Source organism: Rhopalosiphum maidis, chromosome 4 (genome assembly GCF_003676215.2).
Source record: "Rhopalosiphum maidis isolate BTI-1 chromosome 4, ASM367621v3, whole genome shotgun sequence".
In the NCBI taxonomy this organism is placed as follows: Eukaryota; Metazoa; Arthropoda; class Insecta; order Hemiptera; family Aphididae; genus Rhopalosiphum; species Rhopalosiphum maidis.
The window spans coordinates 47,946,663-47,968,494 of NC_040880.1; the positions used below are offsets into that span (position 1 = coordinate 47,946,663).

At 23.2% G+C, this 21,832-nt stretch overlaps 1 protein-coding gene across 4 annotated transcripts in view; it reads right to left on the reverse strand.

Annotated features, from left to right (window-relative positions):
- LOC113559427 (V-type proton ATPase 116 kDa subunit a) overlaps positions 1-21,832 on the reverse strand; it is a 39,571-nt gene that overhangs the window by 13,058 nt on the left and 4,681 nt on the right. For 3 of the 4 annotated variants that reach the window (XM_026965246.1, XM_026965249.1, XM_026965248.1), the window contains exons 1-3: positions 4,645-4,761; positions 313-495; positions 117-245 (exon numbers count right to left, since the gene is read on the reverse strand). In XM_026965246.1, coding sequence (XP_026821047.1) covers positions 117-245; positions 313-495; positions 4,645-4,761 — 429 coding nt within the window. Of the gene's footprint in view, positions 1-116; positions 246-312; positions 496-4,644; positions 4,764-21,832 lie in introns of those variants that run through there. The other variant, XM_026965247.1, reaches the window with a different exon arrangement.

A 21,832-nucleotide genomic window follows, 5' to 3' on the forward strand; every position in this document is an offset into this window, starting at 1 on the left:
TTAATTAGATTATTAGGCTGAATTGGCTTTTGGCTTCTATAAACCAGTTTATAATATGTATAAATATTAATTATATATATAAATATATATGTTAAATTTAATATTATAATGGTTACCTCTTCAAAAAATGCATGGGTTTTTTCAAGAACATGTCTAAGTTCTGTGAGCTCGAGGTAGTTAGACTTTAGATTAACGGCATTATGGCTAAGCTCTAAAATTTCGCTCTCTGTGCGCTCTAATTGTGACTAAAAAAAAAAAAATTATATATTTATGTTATATAAAGTTATGTACAACAATTAAAAATATGTTAACCTCTAGGTTAATTATTTCCCTTGGATTAGGAGCGAATGGGAAAACGCTGCTTTCGGGTACAGGGACATGCACGTGGTCTTTGTGCACTTCAGCTTGAATGTAGCGTAATTTACGTTCTAATTCATCACAACGTCGTACTTCGCTGACAAATTTTCGCTGGAAGACGTTCATTTCGCTATTTAACTGTACAATAAAATAATAAATCATTTATTACTGATAATGTACTTAAATATATATAATACAATCAGGGGCATTATTTAGACTTTTTGAAAAAGGTATGCTATTATGCTAACAACTGGGTTGGAAAAAAACATTTTTAGCAGGCCAATATATTGTAGGTAGGTATTATAGAATTATTACAAAAAAATGTTTTTTCTCACAACGTTCGAAAAATTGTATCTTTAGATTTACATCTGATGATCTTATATATTAGATATTTAATATCTATGAATATTGTGTACGGTGTACCTACTATCTAATAAGTAATAATACTAAGTTTTTACTTCAATTATTTAAATTTTTATTTGTATATAAATCGTATTTTAATACTACATAATAATGCTGCATATATATTATATATTATTATATTATAACATACCAACTACAGCTTATGACCACAGTTGTTGATGCCTGACCAATAAGACCAATTAAAAAAAAAAAACCATTATTTTTGACCGGCGCAGAAAAATTAGTCATGCCGAAATGCAATCTTGATCAATTTTAGGTATGCACAAACATACCCTGTAATGTCCTAAATGACGCCCCTGAATACAATTACTTATACAATTAAAAGACTTATAATACAAAACACTTATATGTTTTTAGTAATATATGAAGTTAAAACATATTTTTACGTGTAATAGAAAAAGATGGAAATAAATTTTAAAGTATTGTCTGAAATTTAAATTAATCATTGTTTACATTATATAGATGTACTAGGTGTGCATCACTTATATTGAATAATTTATACTTAAATTTAAAAGTAAACAACCACGAATCATTCAAATATTGAATCACCCAAATCATTACGAGGACATTAAATTCTATTGTATTATTATATACCTAAGTAAATGTTTAAAACTATGTGTAATTTACTTAATTTAGTAATATAAAGAATAAACAATAGGTAGTAGGTACTTTTATCACGTATTTATATCATATTAAAAATGCATTACAACATAGTTATGGTTTCATGTAATATTATTAATACATTTTGACCTTCATATCATTAATAAATAAATATTGACGTATTATGATTGACTTTAAAAAATGAGAACATTTTATATTTTATGGTAGATTACCAATAATTATGATTGATATTACATGTTTAATTTTTGATCTTAAAACAACATTATAATCGTGCTATATAATTATACCTATAATGTAAATATTATATCATACCAAAGATTCAGAAAATATATTTTTAATGACATTTTAGAACGTTAAATTTTTTAATACATTTATTTTATCTTATTATATAATTGTATACAATAAAATATAAATGACAGTTAGGAACCACTAAGTTAATAATAGTATTTTTAAGTTGGTCAAACGAACCATTGAAGTTGACTATACTGTCTATACTGATGCTCGGGACCTTTCCATGGTCGTGGACCAATAATCGCTATACATCTGTTACGGGAGACTAGATGGTATTTAGTAAATCCAAAATGTTGAATATTAATTTTGAAGTACTTTGGATGGATTACAAATATCTTAGTATCTAGGTTTTGGCTACCCCTTACTCCGCCCATAAGCTTAAAATCTGATTCAAAAGACTATCGGTTTTGCCGCAAACTCGCCGGTGAATAACAGATTTGTTGACAAACGATTTGTTTTGGCTTATTTTTTTAATATTTTATAGATACGAATATAATTTAAATTTTTGATTTTTTTTCAATTTATGTCGATTAATTTCTTTTGCATAATATGTAATACAAGGTTTCTCGTAAGCTGTTTTATTGCAAATGTGGACAAAGCTCATGAATTGTAAAATATTCAATACTTCGATTACTAAAATCGAGAATTAAATCTAAAACTAATAAATTAAATACACGTATTTGAATGTATAGTAAATATAGAAGGTATTTTACAATGTAATATTATAATTTATTATATTATGCATATTAAACTTTGGCAAATAATTTAGTGTTTATCAAATATATGCTAACAAATAATAAATAAATGTCACATAAATATAATTTTTTTTCCTAATCGATTTAAATAATAATCAACTTTAGAAGGTATATTTATCACATAAACATACGGATATAGTAAGTAAAGCACTATAAGATATTTTTTTTTCATGTGATGACATAAAAAAATAAACCATAATATTATATGCAAATAAGTCCTTGAAAATGAACTAATGTGTACAATATAGTAAACACCATTAGATAGTCTCTTTAAGAACAAAAAAGTTAATTGTGACTATCTACAGTTTAAAGCAAACTTAAGAAAGAGAGATAAACATTAAAAAACACGTAAATGTTTGTTCTATGATGTAAAATTGATTACAAGCCAAATGGAAGATAAATATTTATCAACGCTAAAATGTAAGTAAAACACTTTGAGGTTCTCTATAATTTCAACGATATAAGAAATTAAAAAAAAATTAAAAGGTACATTTAAGCATGTGCTTAAGCAATCAAATACAAATATAGAATTTCGTAAGTAGTACCTAGAAAAATCGTTTAGTCAGGTTTTATTTTATAATCGTTTAAAATATAGATTAAGGTAACATTTATTATATTCGAAAATAAAGATTAAGTTTTTACAATCATGACTAAAATTTAAAATTGTTGTAGCATTGAATATAAGATTAATTAGCTAGAATAATTATCGATAAAAGACCTTTTTTATATTGAAAATATATTTAAAATTTGAATTACAACGAATTTAAATCGGAAATTATTTTCATCATGAATGCTTTACCTATATATACTATTGATTCGAATTGCTTGAATAAATCCTAACTAAGTATTAAGTAATATAAAATTCATAAGATTAAAAACATTTCATTTAATATAATGATGACGAAAAATACAATAAAATAATTAAATTTACATTTATTTATTATTTTTCATAAAATTTAATACACATATTGTCCGGTTCAATGAGTTAAAGATTAGTATATTATGTCCCATTTAGTAAATTTAACTAGGTATTTAGTATTTACTAAGAGAGGTTAAACATCTTAAATTAACAATTATTAATAATGGTTGAAATTTAAATAATGAATATTGGCAGAAATGTCAAATTATATCAACATGTTAATGATGCATTGTGTAATTATAATATACATTTTATACGAAGAATATGGAAATAAGCATTATTTATTATAAAAGGTGTTTAGTATATAAAGCTGTAAGAAATTTTAGTCAAGTAGTAGAATCTCTGTTATCTGTACGCATGAAGAGAAGTCCATGATTAAACAGGCAAATATTTATATTTATGAGAACTTATAAAATTAACAACATACGTAATAGTATACAATAAATAATTGTATGGTTTTCTTTTGTATAAAAAAAGGTTGAACAAATATTAAATATAAGACACATATACTCCTATAGGAGTATTCTAATAACCTAATATTCTAGCCTCTAGGCTAAGTTAAATAAGACAGTCTCTCTAGATTTAACTACTGAAAAATCGATCAAGTGCTCACAGCGTTCTGAGCAATGGTGTCGTTTGCTTATTCTAGGTTTATATCTTATATTATTTGTCAAATATGGGCAAATTAATCAAAAAAGTTAGACTAAGTTAACATATTTTAGAAATGAATCTTATTCTATTCCGTCTTATTGCTATAATTGTTGTGGTTTAGGTAATACACGTTTCTGCCAATTAAATTAATAAAAGGAATATATTCCTGTTTTACAATTAAAATATTTTTTAGAGATAATTCACAGCTAGATAAAATTTAAAATAAAATTAAGCTGTTCTTAATATCAAGACAATTTAAATAATTAATTAAAAGCGAAGCACAATACATTTTTGATAATCATAATATATGTGTTCAAAATAACGTACACAAGTTTCATTACCTTATAGATATTTAATTATGTATACAATTTAAAACTAAGCAAACTTAGTAAAATACATAACTATGAAAATATGGAAATATGGCGACAAAATTCGTTGGCAAAAAATCAGGTAATCAGTAAATTATTTTATCAATGCATAGCTATTTATTATAATATATATTTTTTAAACGTTGTAGTTTAAGCGTGAAGTAAAAAAATATAGTATCATTTACTTGTATAAGGGAAAAAAGTTTAATCATTATTCACAATTTCTGTAGTTGTTATTTATCAAACTTGTGCTACTTACGTCTCGAAATTGTACAACTCCTGCTTCACCCATTGTAGCCACAGATGCGTAAGCGGCTTCTGGCTGTATGAAAAGTTGACATAAGGCCATTTCCTCACTCCTGAACATGGACCCCATTTCTGTCAATGCAAATAGTTTATATATCATTAATAAGAATGGCGTACTAAATCGTATGATTTAATTTTTCCTACAGTTATTAATTAACTTTTACTAAAATATTTCAAGATTTTAATATACCTAATCAATAATATATATATATATATATCTTAAACGTTCAGAAAAATAGCAAATGTTTAAAATTATTAAATATTCAAACTTCATATTATTCTAAATCACTTATTATTTAATGTATATTTTATATTATACATAATATAATATTATTTATAAGTGTATCTAGCTAGAATAATTATAATTATACCTTTGGTAATAAGTATGCGTATCACAGTTTTATTTATCTAATACTCTTTGAGTTCTGTATCTGAATACTACGAACGGGGAAAAAAATAATTTACTATTTGAGTCCCGGTATTAAAGAAAATTATACCAACTGAGCCAGTACTTGGAAAAAGTAAAACACATCAATTAAGATTGTAGATTTTTTTAGATTTTAAGCTGAGCGATGAATGTGTTGATTTTACGATGCCGTATTTGTGTGTTTTGTATATAATAACACGGTAAGTAGTAGAACGATGCTTAGAACTCCATCTAGGAGTAGCTTTTAATAGAAAATCATAACTAGTTTGTCTTTTTAAAAGGTAAAATTTAAAAATAACCAATATTTTTTCAAAATAATCAAGAAAAAAAAGAAAATTGAAACATAGTGAATTATTTTGTTTTAATTAATTTAAACTATTTGTAAGACTTAAAACTTTAACGTATATAAAATGTATATAAACTACATAAATGTAATAACATTTAAAAATATGTAGATACATATTATTTATATTATTTATACCATGAACCTATTTACACTGTTTTATGGAAGGACCCGTTTAAAATTTAATAATAATAATAATATAATATGGACAATGTAGTATGCACGTATCATTTATTAAATATATATTATAATAAATATTTTCGGTAAAACTTAACAATCTACTTTAATACTAATAGTAAAACAAATTACTTATATAGTAATATCAAAAAACATGAAATATACCGAGTTATATTGTTGTACAGAATCGTATTTTGTATATAATAATATATATCATTGATTCAAATTTAACATATCTATTACGGTGACCCAATTACCCACTTGAAATCTAACTAAATAGTTAATAATACAATATATTTATTTACACAATTATTAAAATGGGTAGTAAAAATGGGAAGAAAAATATTTTTTTTCAAAGTTTGACGGGACTCAGTTAGCATTGTAATTTAAATATTAAGGGATTTAATTAGTATCTACAAAAAACGGGGACTATATTATGAACATTACTTTTAATCACCGAGAACACACGCAGTATAACTTATTTGAAAATAGTATTTCCATATTGAGAATTTAATACATGAGAATCTGCAAGAGGAGCAATGAATGATTTATTGGTTTTATAATGATGAGTATAATTGTTTAGTGTCGACGTCCATTTCAAGAGTAATAAAAATGTTCTGATTTTTCAACTTTGAGTATGATTCATTTAGTAGAAAATTGTACATAATTACTATGTAACCAAATATAAAAAACTATGTAAGGCCAAAAAAGAAAAAATAGTTCTTTTCAAAATATTGGAGAATAACAATGAACAATTTAGGATAAAACAGGGATGTTTAAAAATAACTACAAGGATTGTTTCTGGTAGCAAATTATATCTATTTGAAATCTAAAAATACATACCTACAATTTTTGTCTACGAATTTTCAATTTTTTCGTAGTCTTTTGATTTTAAATATTTACGAATAAACATATTTAATTTTTTGCAGCCTTGCAGGCAATAACAAAAACAGTATTCGTTTCAAATTGTTTATTATGATAACTATGATATTTAGTATATCATTATTATAAATAAATAGTTCTGATTCAGTCAGTTTGGATTTTAGAACCATTAAAAAAATTATTTATTTTTAATATATGATTCAAATAAATTGAAATACCGATTGTAGTTATACTTATATTTTTGGTTCTCATTATTCGTAAATATTGTTACATTTTTTTAAGTATCCTACACATATATTTATCTTAGTGTTATAAATGTTATGTATTTGTGAAAATAACAAGTGAGTACTTTTATAATACATGATAAAAAAATATTAAATTATTTAGAGAAATATGATATATTTTAATAATTATACATAAATTATTCCTTACATTAGATTGTTTAATTTAGTGTGAATACTAGAAAGATAAAATAATGTACTTATAATAATACAAATACAGTCGAGTCTGGGGTATGCGTGATCTTTAATATAGTATCCCAAAGGCCTAATCTTTCTATATTATTCAAAATATGATATGTTTAAAAAAAAATTAACATTTTCTTGTATAAAAAAGTTAAAAACAGTAAAAAAATTGTAAAAATATAAGAACCTACTGTTAATTAGTTTTCTAATAAAAATCTAATTCAATAAAATAATATAGGTACTAATATATGTTTTATTCTGGTATACAAAGTATTTTTATTATTTATTAAGTACTATAAAATTTAAATTACTTAATATGTTAATATTAAGTAATATTTCAATACGTATAGAACATATTTTTTGGTATAATACAATAAACAATAATACTCTTCATATTTAATCACTACTCAGATCTAAATAATTTTAATCTTTTCTACATTTCTAGAATAATTATAATACCATATCATAATGAGGATTGAAAACAGAACACAAATTAAACATTTTATTTTAATAAAAATATATCTAAATTATAATAATTGATAAAAAATGTACTACCATCATTGAGTTAAAAAAAATATTATACTTAAAAAATTTAAATATTTTATATGTAATTTAGAATTCTATTCATAATTATTGTTATAATTACTAATTTTGTTGATAGGTAAGTGTCTAATATCATATATGATAAATTAATTTCATTTATTGTTTATATATAATATCTTAACCAGCATAAGGACTAATAAATCTTTTATTACTTATTCCTAGTGGATTATTTTTATTTTACTTATAATGTAGCTCTTTCGATATTATATTGTTTTAGGAAAGAATTAAGTATATAATTTAGGCACTATAGACACGATACTTCTAATAGTTTGCTCTACATTTTTAATAATATTATCAGTAAGATAATAATTCATAAACAACATATTAATGCTAAAAAAACTTAATACTAACTACAATAATACTTGTACTAGAATCATTAAAATATTAAATAATAAATTAGCGAATATCTATAGGACGTGTTTAATTACTAATTAGCTGGAACAGAGGTATATACCCCAGTATTTTACAGTAATATAAATGACCTAAGACCATTTTATTTTGGCCTTTTTATCTATTAATTTAACAAAGATATTTTCTTTCTATAGAAAAATAAAAATAATATAATATAATCGTACGTTTTGTAGAAATAAAATGTATACTTGATTTATTTATAAGTTTATAACACATATACGTCATATAAGTCTTATATTATACAATTTATGGTTTGATCATGAGCTTATTGTATAACTTATTCCTATATTAGTTCAATAGTCGTGATTTAAAGTGTTTAAACTTGTTTAGTGTTTAAAATAAATGTATTAATAATATCATCAGATATTCAGCGGCTCTGGAGGCCCGGACCAGGCGGCCTGGTGTCCTATAGCTCACTAGAATACCTGGCCAGTCCGCTGCTGTTAATTAGTAATTATTATCATAATTTGTTATATAATCTGGACGGTTATTTTTACAGTGGAAACTGATAAATGTACAAAGGTACACGTGATTGGTAGACTATTCAACTATTACGAAGAGTTGCGTATATAACATTAAAGAGATTATCAGCTTGTTAAACGCTCTCGTTATGATAAAATAGGTTACATCAACAGAAATAAAAATTAACTAATCTAGTTCTAAATTTCTTTTTTAGTTTACAATTATTTTTTCAAAACTACTAAATTTAAACTAGCAAGTGAATAATATAATTTTATAAATGTACGTTATACATTAAATTCAATGTTTTGTTAAAGGCAATTAGACAAATGATAAAAATCAAACTTAAAAAGGCCATTCAGTCATATAAAATAAAATTTGAACAACACTAACAACGTATATTTTTAACTTGTTTTCAATAAATAAAACTTTCAATTAAGAGTAGTCGATTTAGTACTTGACATAAACACATTTTAATTACGTATATATGTATACATAAATTGTAGCCTGTAGGTCATATTTTAAGCATTTAAAATTTAAATGATCTGTTCATAAACTACTTAAATTGATACATTTATTAAAAAAAATTGTCTAAATTATTACGACTTGTCATATATTATATTATATATATAGGTTAGGATAGGTATATTTAATGGGTACATAATATAGTTATAGTTTTTACATCTAAAGTTTGATATCTGCGAAATGCACTAATTGTTTTAATTAGTTTATTACACTACTGTATTCAGACGTATTCTAATAATTAAACATAAACAATTATGTTGTAAACAAAATATTTGAGCAATAAATATTAAGCTTACAAATCGCTGCTATCATTCTATCAATTTCAACAAAATATATTTTTATTAAATTTAAATGTGTAAATATTTTAACTAAGCTTACAATGGACAATATGATAGAAATTCCCAATAGTAGTTGTAGAATAAATTAATAATAAGCTATAGAATCAATACACACAACATACTTTACGATCCACGATAAGGCAGAATGCACTTTTATTTCGTTAAAATATTAATGAATTCGAAAGGTTTTTGCATGTCTAACCGCATTAACCACGAAGAAAAAAATTATTTATTCTAATAATAATTTATTATTTCTATATTATAAGTAAATATGTATGTTATAAAGTATAAAACAGAGTTATACTAGAAAAATATGTATACTTGTATAAATTGTTAAAAATAATATTTTATTATACACTTGTAATTTTATTAAAATAAAGTAAAGATAATGTCGGATTACGTTAATTTTAAGTCCAAAATTGTTTAACAATATGCATTTATAAGAACATTTCATATGCTTGCTTTAATTAGACAGTATTATTTTTATGTCATTTTGAATAAACAAATAGCTCTAGAATTTCAATTGGGTGAATGAGAGCCAATTCAAATTTTATCATAACACATAAATACATTTTTTCAATTTATCAACATGTTTATTATGCATTATTATATATCAGTTTGTTTTTTAATATTTACGTTTTTTTTTTTTTTGTTATAAGAACTAAATAATACATAGAACCTAGCCTAAGTAGCCTAATACTATTACTTAGAAATTTTATCAAAATATAACAATAATACCAATCAATAAACTATTATTCAATCAATTTTAAATTTAGTAAAATAGCTATGAAATTTAAATAAGTATAAAAAATGGTTTACTCAAATATGGAATCAAAAGTAGGCTTAACTATATTTTATTAAAAAAGTCTCGGATTCAATTTTAGGAAATTCGACCGAGAACTTGAATGTTTCCTAAATTGGTTGTACATACTGTATATTGTAGTTTAGTTAAAAAAAAAAAAACTTTATAATAATTTTATATAATATAATTTATAGAAACGTATAATTCAATTTTCAAATATACAAATGTACAAAAACTTATGATATATTTTAATTATTTGTACTTCATTTTTATACTTTTAAATAAAAAATAATATAAACGGTTGATTTTTTGTCTATACATAATATATTATGTACTTCCATTGGCTATACTAAGGTACGTTGGGCCGCACAACAAGCAAAAATGCCAACGAGACAAGTGGGGTAGCCTGTTGACGTCACAGGAAGCTTCCTCAGTCTAGGTCAAAGGGAGAGAGAGTCCACCCAGGCCAATTCAATAACACGACATTCACTACGATTGCATTTACGTGACACTAGTTGTTATTTGTTTTTAATTTAATTTTGAGGAAAAATAGGTAAACGTATATTTTTTTTATTAATATAGATATTAAATAAAATACACATAAAAAGATAAAATGTATTTATAACATACAAATGACTAATATTGTGAATGTTTGAAATATTTGGGACCTACATTGATATTGGGGAATCATTAAAAGGTTGTTTAAGAACAATTAAACATAATTATATAATATACATAGATTCTATTATTAATTTGGTACCTTTGACATTTATTTAATCTTTAAAAAATGACTGAAAATCAATCGGGTTAGGTTAGATTAGGTTGGTTACTCCCACCTTCTCTAACGTATCAACTATATTTAATTACCTACCAGAAACCAACCTTCAAATTTAAGATAGAAGATGTATTTTTACTGCTCCAAAAGTTGATGAGAGTGCCTCTCAAGCGACTTTATCATTCTTAATATGTAATTGGCTTTCATATATGGTATGTTTACAGGGTGATTTTTTTATGCACGATCAATCCATTTAATACTTTATATCAATAACTATTCAAACTATTATTTCTGAAATATTTATTATTTAGTTAAATTTAGCTTACTTTATTTTCAGAATTTTAATTCACTTTTAGGTTCTATTTTTGTCAAATCTTCTCTCCTTTTTAATAAATATCAATGTGAATACAATACATATAATATGGCAATACAAATTAAGAGTATACACTATATTATGTTAAATATTTAAATAAAAAAACCAATATTAATAAAAAAATAAATGAACAAAATTTTTATTTATAAAATGTCAATCAAGCAATAGTAATTAATACAGAAATTAGAAAGTATACAGAAATAATTTATTATAATATTATGTTTTAATATTTTATTAATAATTATTAATGGAAATATGTCCATATAAAAAGTGAAGCCCGAAGCAAAAATCTCTTGTCTCAATCTAAGAAATTTTTACGATTTCACCTTTTTCTGGGAGTGAAACATTTAAATTATAAAAGCATATTAATATTATTTTGAGTGACTTATTATTACATTGATATCAATAATGCATAGTATTATTCATCAAATATGTCATGTAGTTGGTAAAAATTTAATTAAAATGTCTAAATAGATTTGATACAATATAATACTATGTAAAATGTATAAATATAAAATTAAATGACTATCGTTAACAATGCGTCAAAAATGATGTGTAGAATATATAATATCACAAGATCTTTTATAACAATATAATCCTCTTTTTAATTTTAAGAGGTCGTCAATTGTCATACTACTACAATCAGTTGTTTCTGTCAGACATAATATTTGTTGTGTTGTGAGCTATAACACTATAAAACGCATTTCATACTTGTTTAGAATTATGTGGGTCACTTATCCATTTTTAAATATATTATAATAATGAGTCATAATTAATAACGTATTAAATTGTTAATACGAAACTCCGTTGTTATTTAGCTTACTTAATTTAAAATTCTAAAACATGAGGTCAATTTAGAATATTAAAAATCTAAATTCCTATTCATTTATAAAAATCTATTTGATTAATAAGTTATGATTGATTTTTTTTTAAGTTTCTTTAAATTGACTAAAAATCAAGACCTTTTTATATAGGACTGAATAGGTACAAACTAGTAAGTAGCCAGTAGGTATTAACAGTATATACAATTTAAAAAAAGATACGAAAGTAATTTAATAATAAAATAAAATCAGTTTTATGATTAAAATCAAACAAGTCAATAGTATATATTATATATAATTATATTATTTATTTTTAGTCTGTTAAAATTCAGCGTATTTAATAATATTTATTTTATTATAATATAATACTCGTATATTGTCAAATTACAATATGTCTATATATAACCATACAAAAACAATAACACATGTTAAAAACATGTTTTTAATGCAAAAAAAACAAAGACCACATTATTTTATTTATTAATTACTGTTAAAATTATACTTTTTTTTAATAAATCTTTAATACTCAATGGCCAATACAGGAACAAAACAATAAATAAATTATAAATACCTCACAAAATATTAACTTACATAAAATTATAACTCGTTTTTATAATGTTTCTAGTTATCATCACATACTTTAGTTATTCCAATATAGATACTTTACACGTTATGATAAATTAAAATATTTACTAATATAACTAATATACTTATACCTAAAAGTAGTATGAATCAAGGATAAAGTTAAATAACATAAGACTAGTTTATGGTGATTAAAAAACAGTGTTTGAATAGTTGAACTGTTAAATATTTCAGGTGTCTGACGATTATCATTGACGTAATAGGTAGATTTGGGCGGGTCTTAGTTAATAGTTCTAAAACCATGTCAAGACCTCTAGAAAATGTCGTGATTAAATTGCCATCTTTATTTAAGAATATATTGTTCACTGTTAACAAACCCAAAAACATTATTGATTTTTTTTTAATTTTTATAATTATGTTGATTTGAAAGCCAATCGTCCTTTAATTATAGAATACTGAGAAAGTATCACCAATAAAGATGACCGGGTTAATTTAATTTGATCGTTTAAGTACTGGCTATTTACATATAAAAGTTTGGCACAATTGTAGAAGTTAATTATTTTATAAATGGTTTTTTTTTTTAATTCATCGTGAATAATACAAATGGTAAATATGTATGAATTTTCAATTTTAATTTATAATAATGTTTACTTAATTGTATGACATTTAAGTTGTATTAATTTATAATACACAGTTTAACTATTGTCTATTCGGTTTCTATAAAAGTTTATAAATAAATATACCTTTTATAAATAAATAGGTTCATATTTCTCATTGTTAGTAAAATCATATTATACTAATTTCACTAAAAAAAGCTCATTTAAAATTTATTTTAAATAGTTGGTCCGAAAAATAATTAATATCAATTATAAAATCTGTCATAAGTTATAAACTGTTAGCATACAGCACATCACTATTTTTTACGAAACAGTATTTAAAATAATGTATATCATTGCTACATTTCTTTAATTTACCAGATACTTAGGAGTTTAATACGTTATTTCTTAAATACCTATATTTATTTAGTGGTAATAGGTAATACATTACAAAGAATTACCACAACATTCCCTCGTCTGATTACTTAAGGTTTGAACATTAGTATTGACCAATTGGGGATGGTTATGACTTATTAGTTATTAACCAAAGTGGATTACCATACTGCACATGCGAATATCGTTAGTTGCTCATTAAACTTAGCGACCTGCTATAGACTCGTAAAAGTGTAGGGTTTTTTTCCAAATGGGTCATTGACATTAAAAATAAAAATAAAAGATAAAAAACAAAAAACTTAAGTTCTATTATCAACGGTTGGTTCAATTATCCAAACCCACATCTGCATGACAGGCCTACATTGTTGATTAACGCAAGGTCACCATTATTATACTCAATGAGTACCTATAGAAATGAATGCATCATAGCATCATACATATAGTCAATAGTTATCTTTAAAATAGAATGATGACAACTAAAATTAAAATAAGATAAAAATTAATTAATTAAATAACAATAAATATCACACTAAATCGTTTATAATAAAACTAACTGTTGTATAAGATTCCTCATCAGTTATAATAGATCCACATTTGAAGCTTCTATGAATTTAAACAAAATCTAATAAAAATTATTTGTTAAATTATAAAGTATAGAATAAACTAATGTTTAGGCTGGATGCTAAAAATTAAAATATAAGAAGGCTGAATGAAACTCCTACTGGTAATACTTAAATGTATCTTATTAATTATGTAAACACCAAGAAATAACCATTTTCACTACAAAACGTATGTTAACAATTATTAAGATACGCATAATACATATAAGATTAATATGAATACTAATAAATATATATGATAATAATACGAAAGTTACACTTAAAATAACTAAGAACTATAGGAAAAATATACTATTTGAATCTGCACTTGGTAAAAGTAACGAGAAGATCGTGGATTTTTTTATATATTGTAATTGTTATATTGTGCATTTTTATAGTTTGGGTTGAAACAAAAATACCAACACTGTTAAGAGGACGTCGCACCCGCATGTGTTGTCTGTTTTACACACGTACGACATGGTAAATTTTCGTTCATCAGTTTTAATATTATAGTGAATTGACCTATTATCAAACTTTTAAATAAGAACATTATCTATATTCTCTCGTTGGATTTTTACGATGTTTTAATTTTTAAGTGAATTATGATCATTTTAAAAAATATTTAATATTTTTCATACTCATAACTCACCTAAAAATTAAAATATAAAAAAATCAACGGAAGAACACAGATAATGTTCTTACCTAAAAATTGATAATAGGTCAATTCACTCTAATATTAAAACTATAAGCACGCTATTGAAATTTGAAACTGGTAAACGAAAATGTACCTACTATAAGTATGTCTTACGCGTGTAAGACGGAGATAACACATCATGCGGGTGTGACGTCCTGTTAAATACTGAATTAGTACAATTAGTACATTAACTAACCAAAAATAATTATATCATAATTAAAATAAATTAAATTATAGAAAAAATGTAGCTAATAAAAATAAAATATATAATCCAAGTTTTTATCAAGGATATACGACATTAAATGTATTTCCTTAATATTTTAAATAATTCAATAATACAATAAATTAAACACACTCATTAAATATTTCCAAATCAACATAAAAAAACAAACATTTCTAACCATACACTATAATATGAGTATAGGTTCTTCAAAGTTCGACAGGATTCGGTTAGTATTAAAACGTAGAATAAGTACTGTATTTTAAATTTTATGCGACTCAGTTTATTCTAAACGCTTTTATTGAGTCTCAGTTGTGAAAATATTTCTTTTGTACAATTTTGAAATATGACAAAACAACATCATTAGAAAAAAAATTATATTTTTACTATTTTTTATTTTATATTTTTAAACAGATAATTATTCAAAGTATTACGATTAAAAATATATTTAATTACTCGTTAGAAATTTGAATTAGGTACATAGACATTTGAAAAAAATATAATATTCATTAAATAATTCAAAGTAAAAAGGCAGTTTTTATTTGAAAATCATAAGTTTGTATAAATACAGGACACTCCTAAAGTAGTACGGAAATTCTAAAAAAATTGAAAATATGATTTTAGTATATTTAAATATTCTAAACATTAGAATTTAAATAAATTAATTGTTAAATGAAAAGATGAGGCCAGCGTGTTTGTGGAATCATTCTGTATACTATAGTGTATTCTATATCAGAATCACCTATACCAATTAATTGTATTTAATACAACACATTTTTTTAATTTAGTATTTAATTTATGTCTGTGAAAATGTATACACGTCAATGTGCAAAGAGTGGTCTCAAGGGTTTGAATATATACAAAAAAAAAAATTAAATTGTTAAAAAAAAATACGTTATCTATGACAACTGTATATAGTTTTAATTTCACACCCCAGTAAAAATATGGCAATTATAAAGGCTTTAGGGAATAAGAGAGAAAGGCTTTAGTGTACAGTACAATAGAATAACATTTAAAATATAAATTATAAAGCAAAATACGTGGAAAAATATCTATCAAATATCTAGAAACATTTGAATTTTAAAACAGTTTTTAATACAATTATCAATTACATATAAATTATAAGTTTAATATTTGGAGGATAGGTAATATGCCAACTCTTAAAATAATATTGTTTATACTACAACATTGGGACTTAATTCTAAATTACTTATCTGCCTATAAATACATAAAATATATGAACTCTATACCTTCTATGTACATAATAAATTATTTACCAGTTACCATTTATCAATACATTTATCGACCTTAAAAATAATTAAAAACGTACCTATTTATAGATCAATTAAAATATCTATGTTTTAAAATTGAAATGCAATTTTCATAATCTAAAATATTATGTAGAATAAGGTAGGTATAGAATATACATATTATTATACAATTATTGTTAGTAATTACACATTATTTAGATAATATTTTATAGAATTGCAAAACTACACTTATTATGACAAAAAACTAATATTTATAAACAAATTAATATTATCAAAAAAAAAAACTTAAGTTACTAAAAAAATATAAACAAGTATGTTATAATTATGAATATTGTTAAACTAATATAATGGACAAGATTTTGTTAAAAAAATACGATTCATTCTTTGTTTTATGAACTTGGAAACATTAAAAAACTTGGCAAGTAAGTAACCACTTTGTTAAACAGTTGGTGTCGAGTGTATCTTGTCATTGAGCAAGTCACAGTAATGGAAATGTTAAATTTGAATTCAATAATAAATCAATGCATACGAAAACAAATCGAGCAGAGGCGGCGGGCTGTCAGACAATAATTTCTAAATATATTTTTATTTTAGAACATATTATACGGGCTGAACCCTTCAGTACACTAAACGTAAGAATAACAGGTGAATATTGTTTATATAAAAAAAAAATATGAAATTATTAAGGACAAAGATATAAATATATAAATTAAGAATATTACGTACAACAAAAAATGGATTGCAGTGAATTGGCCGCCAGGATAATTGATCGTCGAACGAATATTTTTAGTTTTTTAGTTATTTTAGAATATTCAAATATTCTTATTTATTTATTTTTAAATAACGAAGAGTTAATCCAATTTATAATGATATACATACGATATAATTGAACTGGTATGACAATAACTTCGAATAATTTACAACTTCGATTTTAAATTCAAATTATATTTTTTAAATTTTATTAACTGACATTATTATCATATTTTATGTGTAATTAATAATTATGAACAACTAATAATGTAAGGTTTAATTTTAAATTTTTATTTTACAACTAAATATTTTAATATTAATATCATAATATTGTAAATTGGATTAATTTGTCAGTTATTATTTAAAAATAAATAAATAAATATGAATATTTTAATTCTTATTAAAATAGAATAAACATATATTATAAAAATATTTTAATATTCTAAAATAATAAAAATATAACTAGGAAATATACCTAGGGCAATAAAGTAACTAAAAAATTAAAAATGTTTGTTTGACGGTCGATTATCCTGGTGACCAATTGTATTCGTGATTAATTCACCGGATACCCCCAAAAACAGTAAAAATGAAAATGATCGAAATGCTAACTAAATAGGTGGTTAAAAAAAATGTGGGGTCCGTGTTGGTATTATACAACATACGTTTAATAGGCTCATTTGACTAGTAGTTGGTGGAATACAGAGAGACATGAAATATTGTAATGGATCAAGAATGGAAATATCTATAGAAAAAAACTGTATTTGTATATTTTCAAGATTTTAGGGTTTCATTAAGAACTACTTATGAGGAATCTTGAATTAAATTCCAAAGCCTAAGCTATAAAAAATGAAAAGTGGATAAAATTTTAACTAAAAAATAATACGCAAAGTTTAGTGATTTTGACGAATTTTATAAAAATTTGCATTTTAAATGTTTAAAAAAAAAATTCTGCACTTGAAAAATTTATATAGCTAAAAGAACTTCTTAGTTTGGGATGTTATATTACATTTTCAAACATTTTGATGTTGCCTAAAATTTGTAATTGACATAATAATTAAATAATTCGATTTCCTACAAATAAATAAAAATTAAGTAGTCTAAATATTTTGAAAATTTTAATGAATATAAAAATGATAATTTAGGTAACATGGTTGTTTTGATATAGTACATACATTTTGAATAACATAAAAAAAAATAAAAAACGAGTAATGAGAAACCGCGGATTTCTGATAAATAGCAGTTAGTTGAAATTAAAAATTCTTATATTTAAGCGCTCATAAAAAATATTTGTAAAATTACATTAAATTGCTTTCATATTTCTAGTAATCAAAACATATAACATGGGACCTTGTATTATATTTTAAAACCTTAGGTGTTAATATTAAGAAGGAGGAAAGTAGGTAACCATTCTGCTTTACAGTCGGAGCCGGAGCCGAGTGTTCCTCGTCATAGTGTAGGCCACTGTAATGAATGTGTTAAATTTGAATTCATCAATGATACGAAAAACGATTGAAGACAGTCTCAGTCTGTTTGCCTATATTACTAAGTACCTAAACAGCTATACTTAGTTAATAGTTATGTACTTTTTGCTATATTAAAGTAATTTATTTTATTATAAATACGATAACCTAACCTATTCTTACCAAAAACAATGAATTTATATTATATTATATTTATATTACATATTATTGTTATTATCTTTTGAGTAAATAGAAAATTACCGTAAAATAGTATGAATAAGATCGTGGTATAAATACGAGGCAATAGCTTACAATATTAGTCTAATCTAAATACTTCGAGAATGTAATTGTGTACATAAAATATAATAATAATGTTAAAGTTTTAAGTTATTTCGAATAATATTTTTGAATTACAACAAAATAATTAAATTCGGTAATCTTTATTTAAATATCCAATTTTGAAAAAAATAGTCTTATGTACTTTTAAGATGATAATATAAGAAAAACTTATGAGGAATCATGTATTATATTTTTAAGCTTTTAAAGACAAAAATTATTACATGGTCTACTAATATGATTTTATAAATATTTGATGAATATGTCACTGCAATTATTAATTTTTAGTTACAAAAAACACAAAAATAAAATTTACTACCTCAAAACAGCTCTTCACGTTTAAGACAAAAAATAGTTTTGCATATAAATTTCCGTTTTTCTAACTTTCTTACTTTATTTATTTTTTTTTTTTGTTTATTTTATAAGTATAGTGAATTTTTTGCTACTAGAGTTCATTATTGAACTTGAAAAATCAAATCATTTTTACTGCTCTAGAATATAATAAGTGATGACAGACAAAAAAAAACACATCATAAAATCAATACATTATACATTCATCCTTCTGCTTAAAATGTATAAGTTAAAAATGTTAAAAACATATAATATGCATATTTAATATTTATAAATAAAAATCTCAAATAAAACAAAAATATTTTGAAAATGATATTTGTCATGCACAGAATATGCTAATACAAATTCTTAGTGAAATTTTCAACGACATTTTTATTTCTTAAATTTTAGTTTTTTTCTCAATTATTTTAAACTAGATATAATTTTCTCTAATTTTCTAAAAATCACTCAATATTAAGGATTGAAGAAATAGTTTCTTTTTCCACAGTTTCCTTATTCTGTTCTGATTGTAAAATATAATTTTGATGAATACATAATATGTACTTATTTATTGTAATATAAGATTTATCCATTAGTATACCTTAAAATATACAAACATAATTCACTATACACAGTGAAGTGTTGAATATGTATACTTCTTATACAACGATGTGAGGATTTTTTGTGTCAGACGTAAACTGCGAGAGCAGTAAAAAAGCTTGAATGCTTTACTTTGATGGTCAAAAGTAAAATAAATATATATTTTTTTAATATTAGGGATTATTTTTAAAAAAATACGGTGGAATATTAACGCAAAACCAGTTTTTATTAAAATAGGTAGTTGTTTTGTAATAATTATAAAAGTATAAATAATAATCAAAATTAATTTAGTATTGAATAAAATATTATTTATTTATTTTTCTCAATCAAAAAGCTTTAAAATTAGTAGTAAGGAAAAACGTATATATTCAATACAATTGTAAATTAAATGATACTATCAAAAGCTTAATTAACTATATAAGAACTTCAACAGTTAAATTTATTTCCCTTAAAATGTTAACATACATATAACTTGTTAACCGTTGTGGAATTGTAAACCATATTTTATATATTCTTACCATAGCTACAATATTATATACTAAGTTAATGAAATGCATTATTTTAACTATGTAATTAAACATTTTATCTTAGTAAAAAAAAATATCTGTGCTTTGGCATAGGTAATGTTTATACCTTTAACTTTAATAATAGGTCAATTCACATTAATATTAAAGTTAACAACACATAATTAGTTCTACTGAATGCAAATTGTCTATGTTGTATGTTTGTTTTACAGAGATAACTCATATGGATGTAGTATCCTCTTAAATAGTGTATTCATTTTTAAGTTATGTACCCTTTAAACTTAAACAAATGTATGAACATGAACATTAAAAAATATTTACTGTAAAAAGACAATATCACATTTAACATTAATTTAAAAACATTAAAGAATATCAAGGATATTTTGTTGAGAAACATTAAAATATAAATAGGATATTTTAATAAAATCTATATGTTAAATCATTATATATATACATATAAGATTTACCCATTACAATATCTCCCGAAATAATGGAGATATCATGATTTTTATTTTTTAATAAGTTTCACAGGGACAAGAACTACAAATATTTCATGTTTTAATTTATTTTAATGTTTTGGTAAAAAAGTTAAAAAATATATTTTTTTATTTAATTATTTTCAAAACAATTGAAGATAGCCATTTTGTAGAGTTCATTTTTCTGAAAATATTGACTTTTCAACATTTTAATTTCATTAATCTGCTTTGAGAAAATTGTGAATTACATTGAAAACGTTCGGCGGCCGTACCTAACCACATGTTTGATACATTGATACCATTATATCGTATTAATAATTCGTAGTTTATTTTGAAATTAGAAAAAATATTAAAAATCAGGAGATTAATTAAATTAGAATGTTGAAAAGTCAATATTTTCAGAAAAATGAACTCTACAAAATGGCTATCTTCAATTGTTTTGAAAATAATTAAATAAAAAAATATATTTTTTAACTTTTTTACCAAAACATTAAAATAAATTAAAACATGAAATATTTGTAGTTCTTGTCCCTGTGAAACTTATTAATAAATCAAAGTCATGATATCTCCATTATTTCAGGAGATATCGCAATGGGTAAATCTTCATAGGACACTCTGTTTATATCAGCAATTACTTTAATGTATGCACAATGTATCTATCACTGATGGAATTTGTTTACAATACAATTAGAAAGTTATAATGTTTATTATTTATGATTCTGAATACTAAAATTTATTACCTATAGAATTGGAAGTTTAATCTATCCACACTGGAATTCACAGTATATTTATAAGTTTCTTATGACATATTTACATAACTAAATCTATATCTATATTATAAATATTATTAAGACGTCTTTATCAGGCAATTTAATCTAATGATTTGTAATCACTATATGTATTTGCTAAA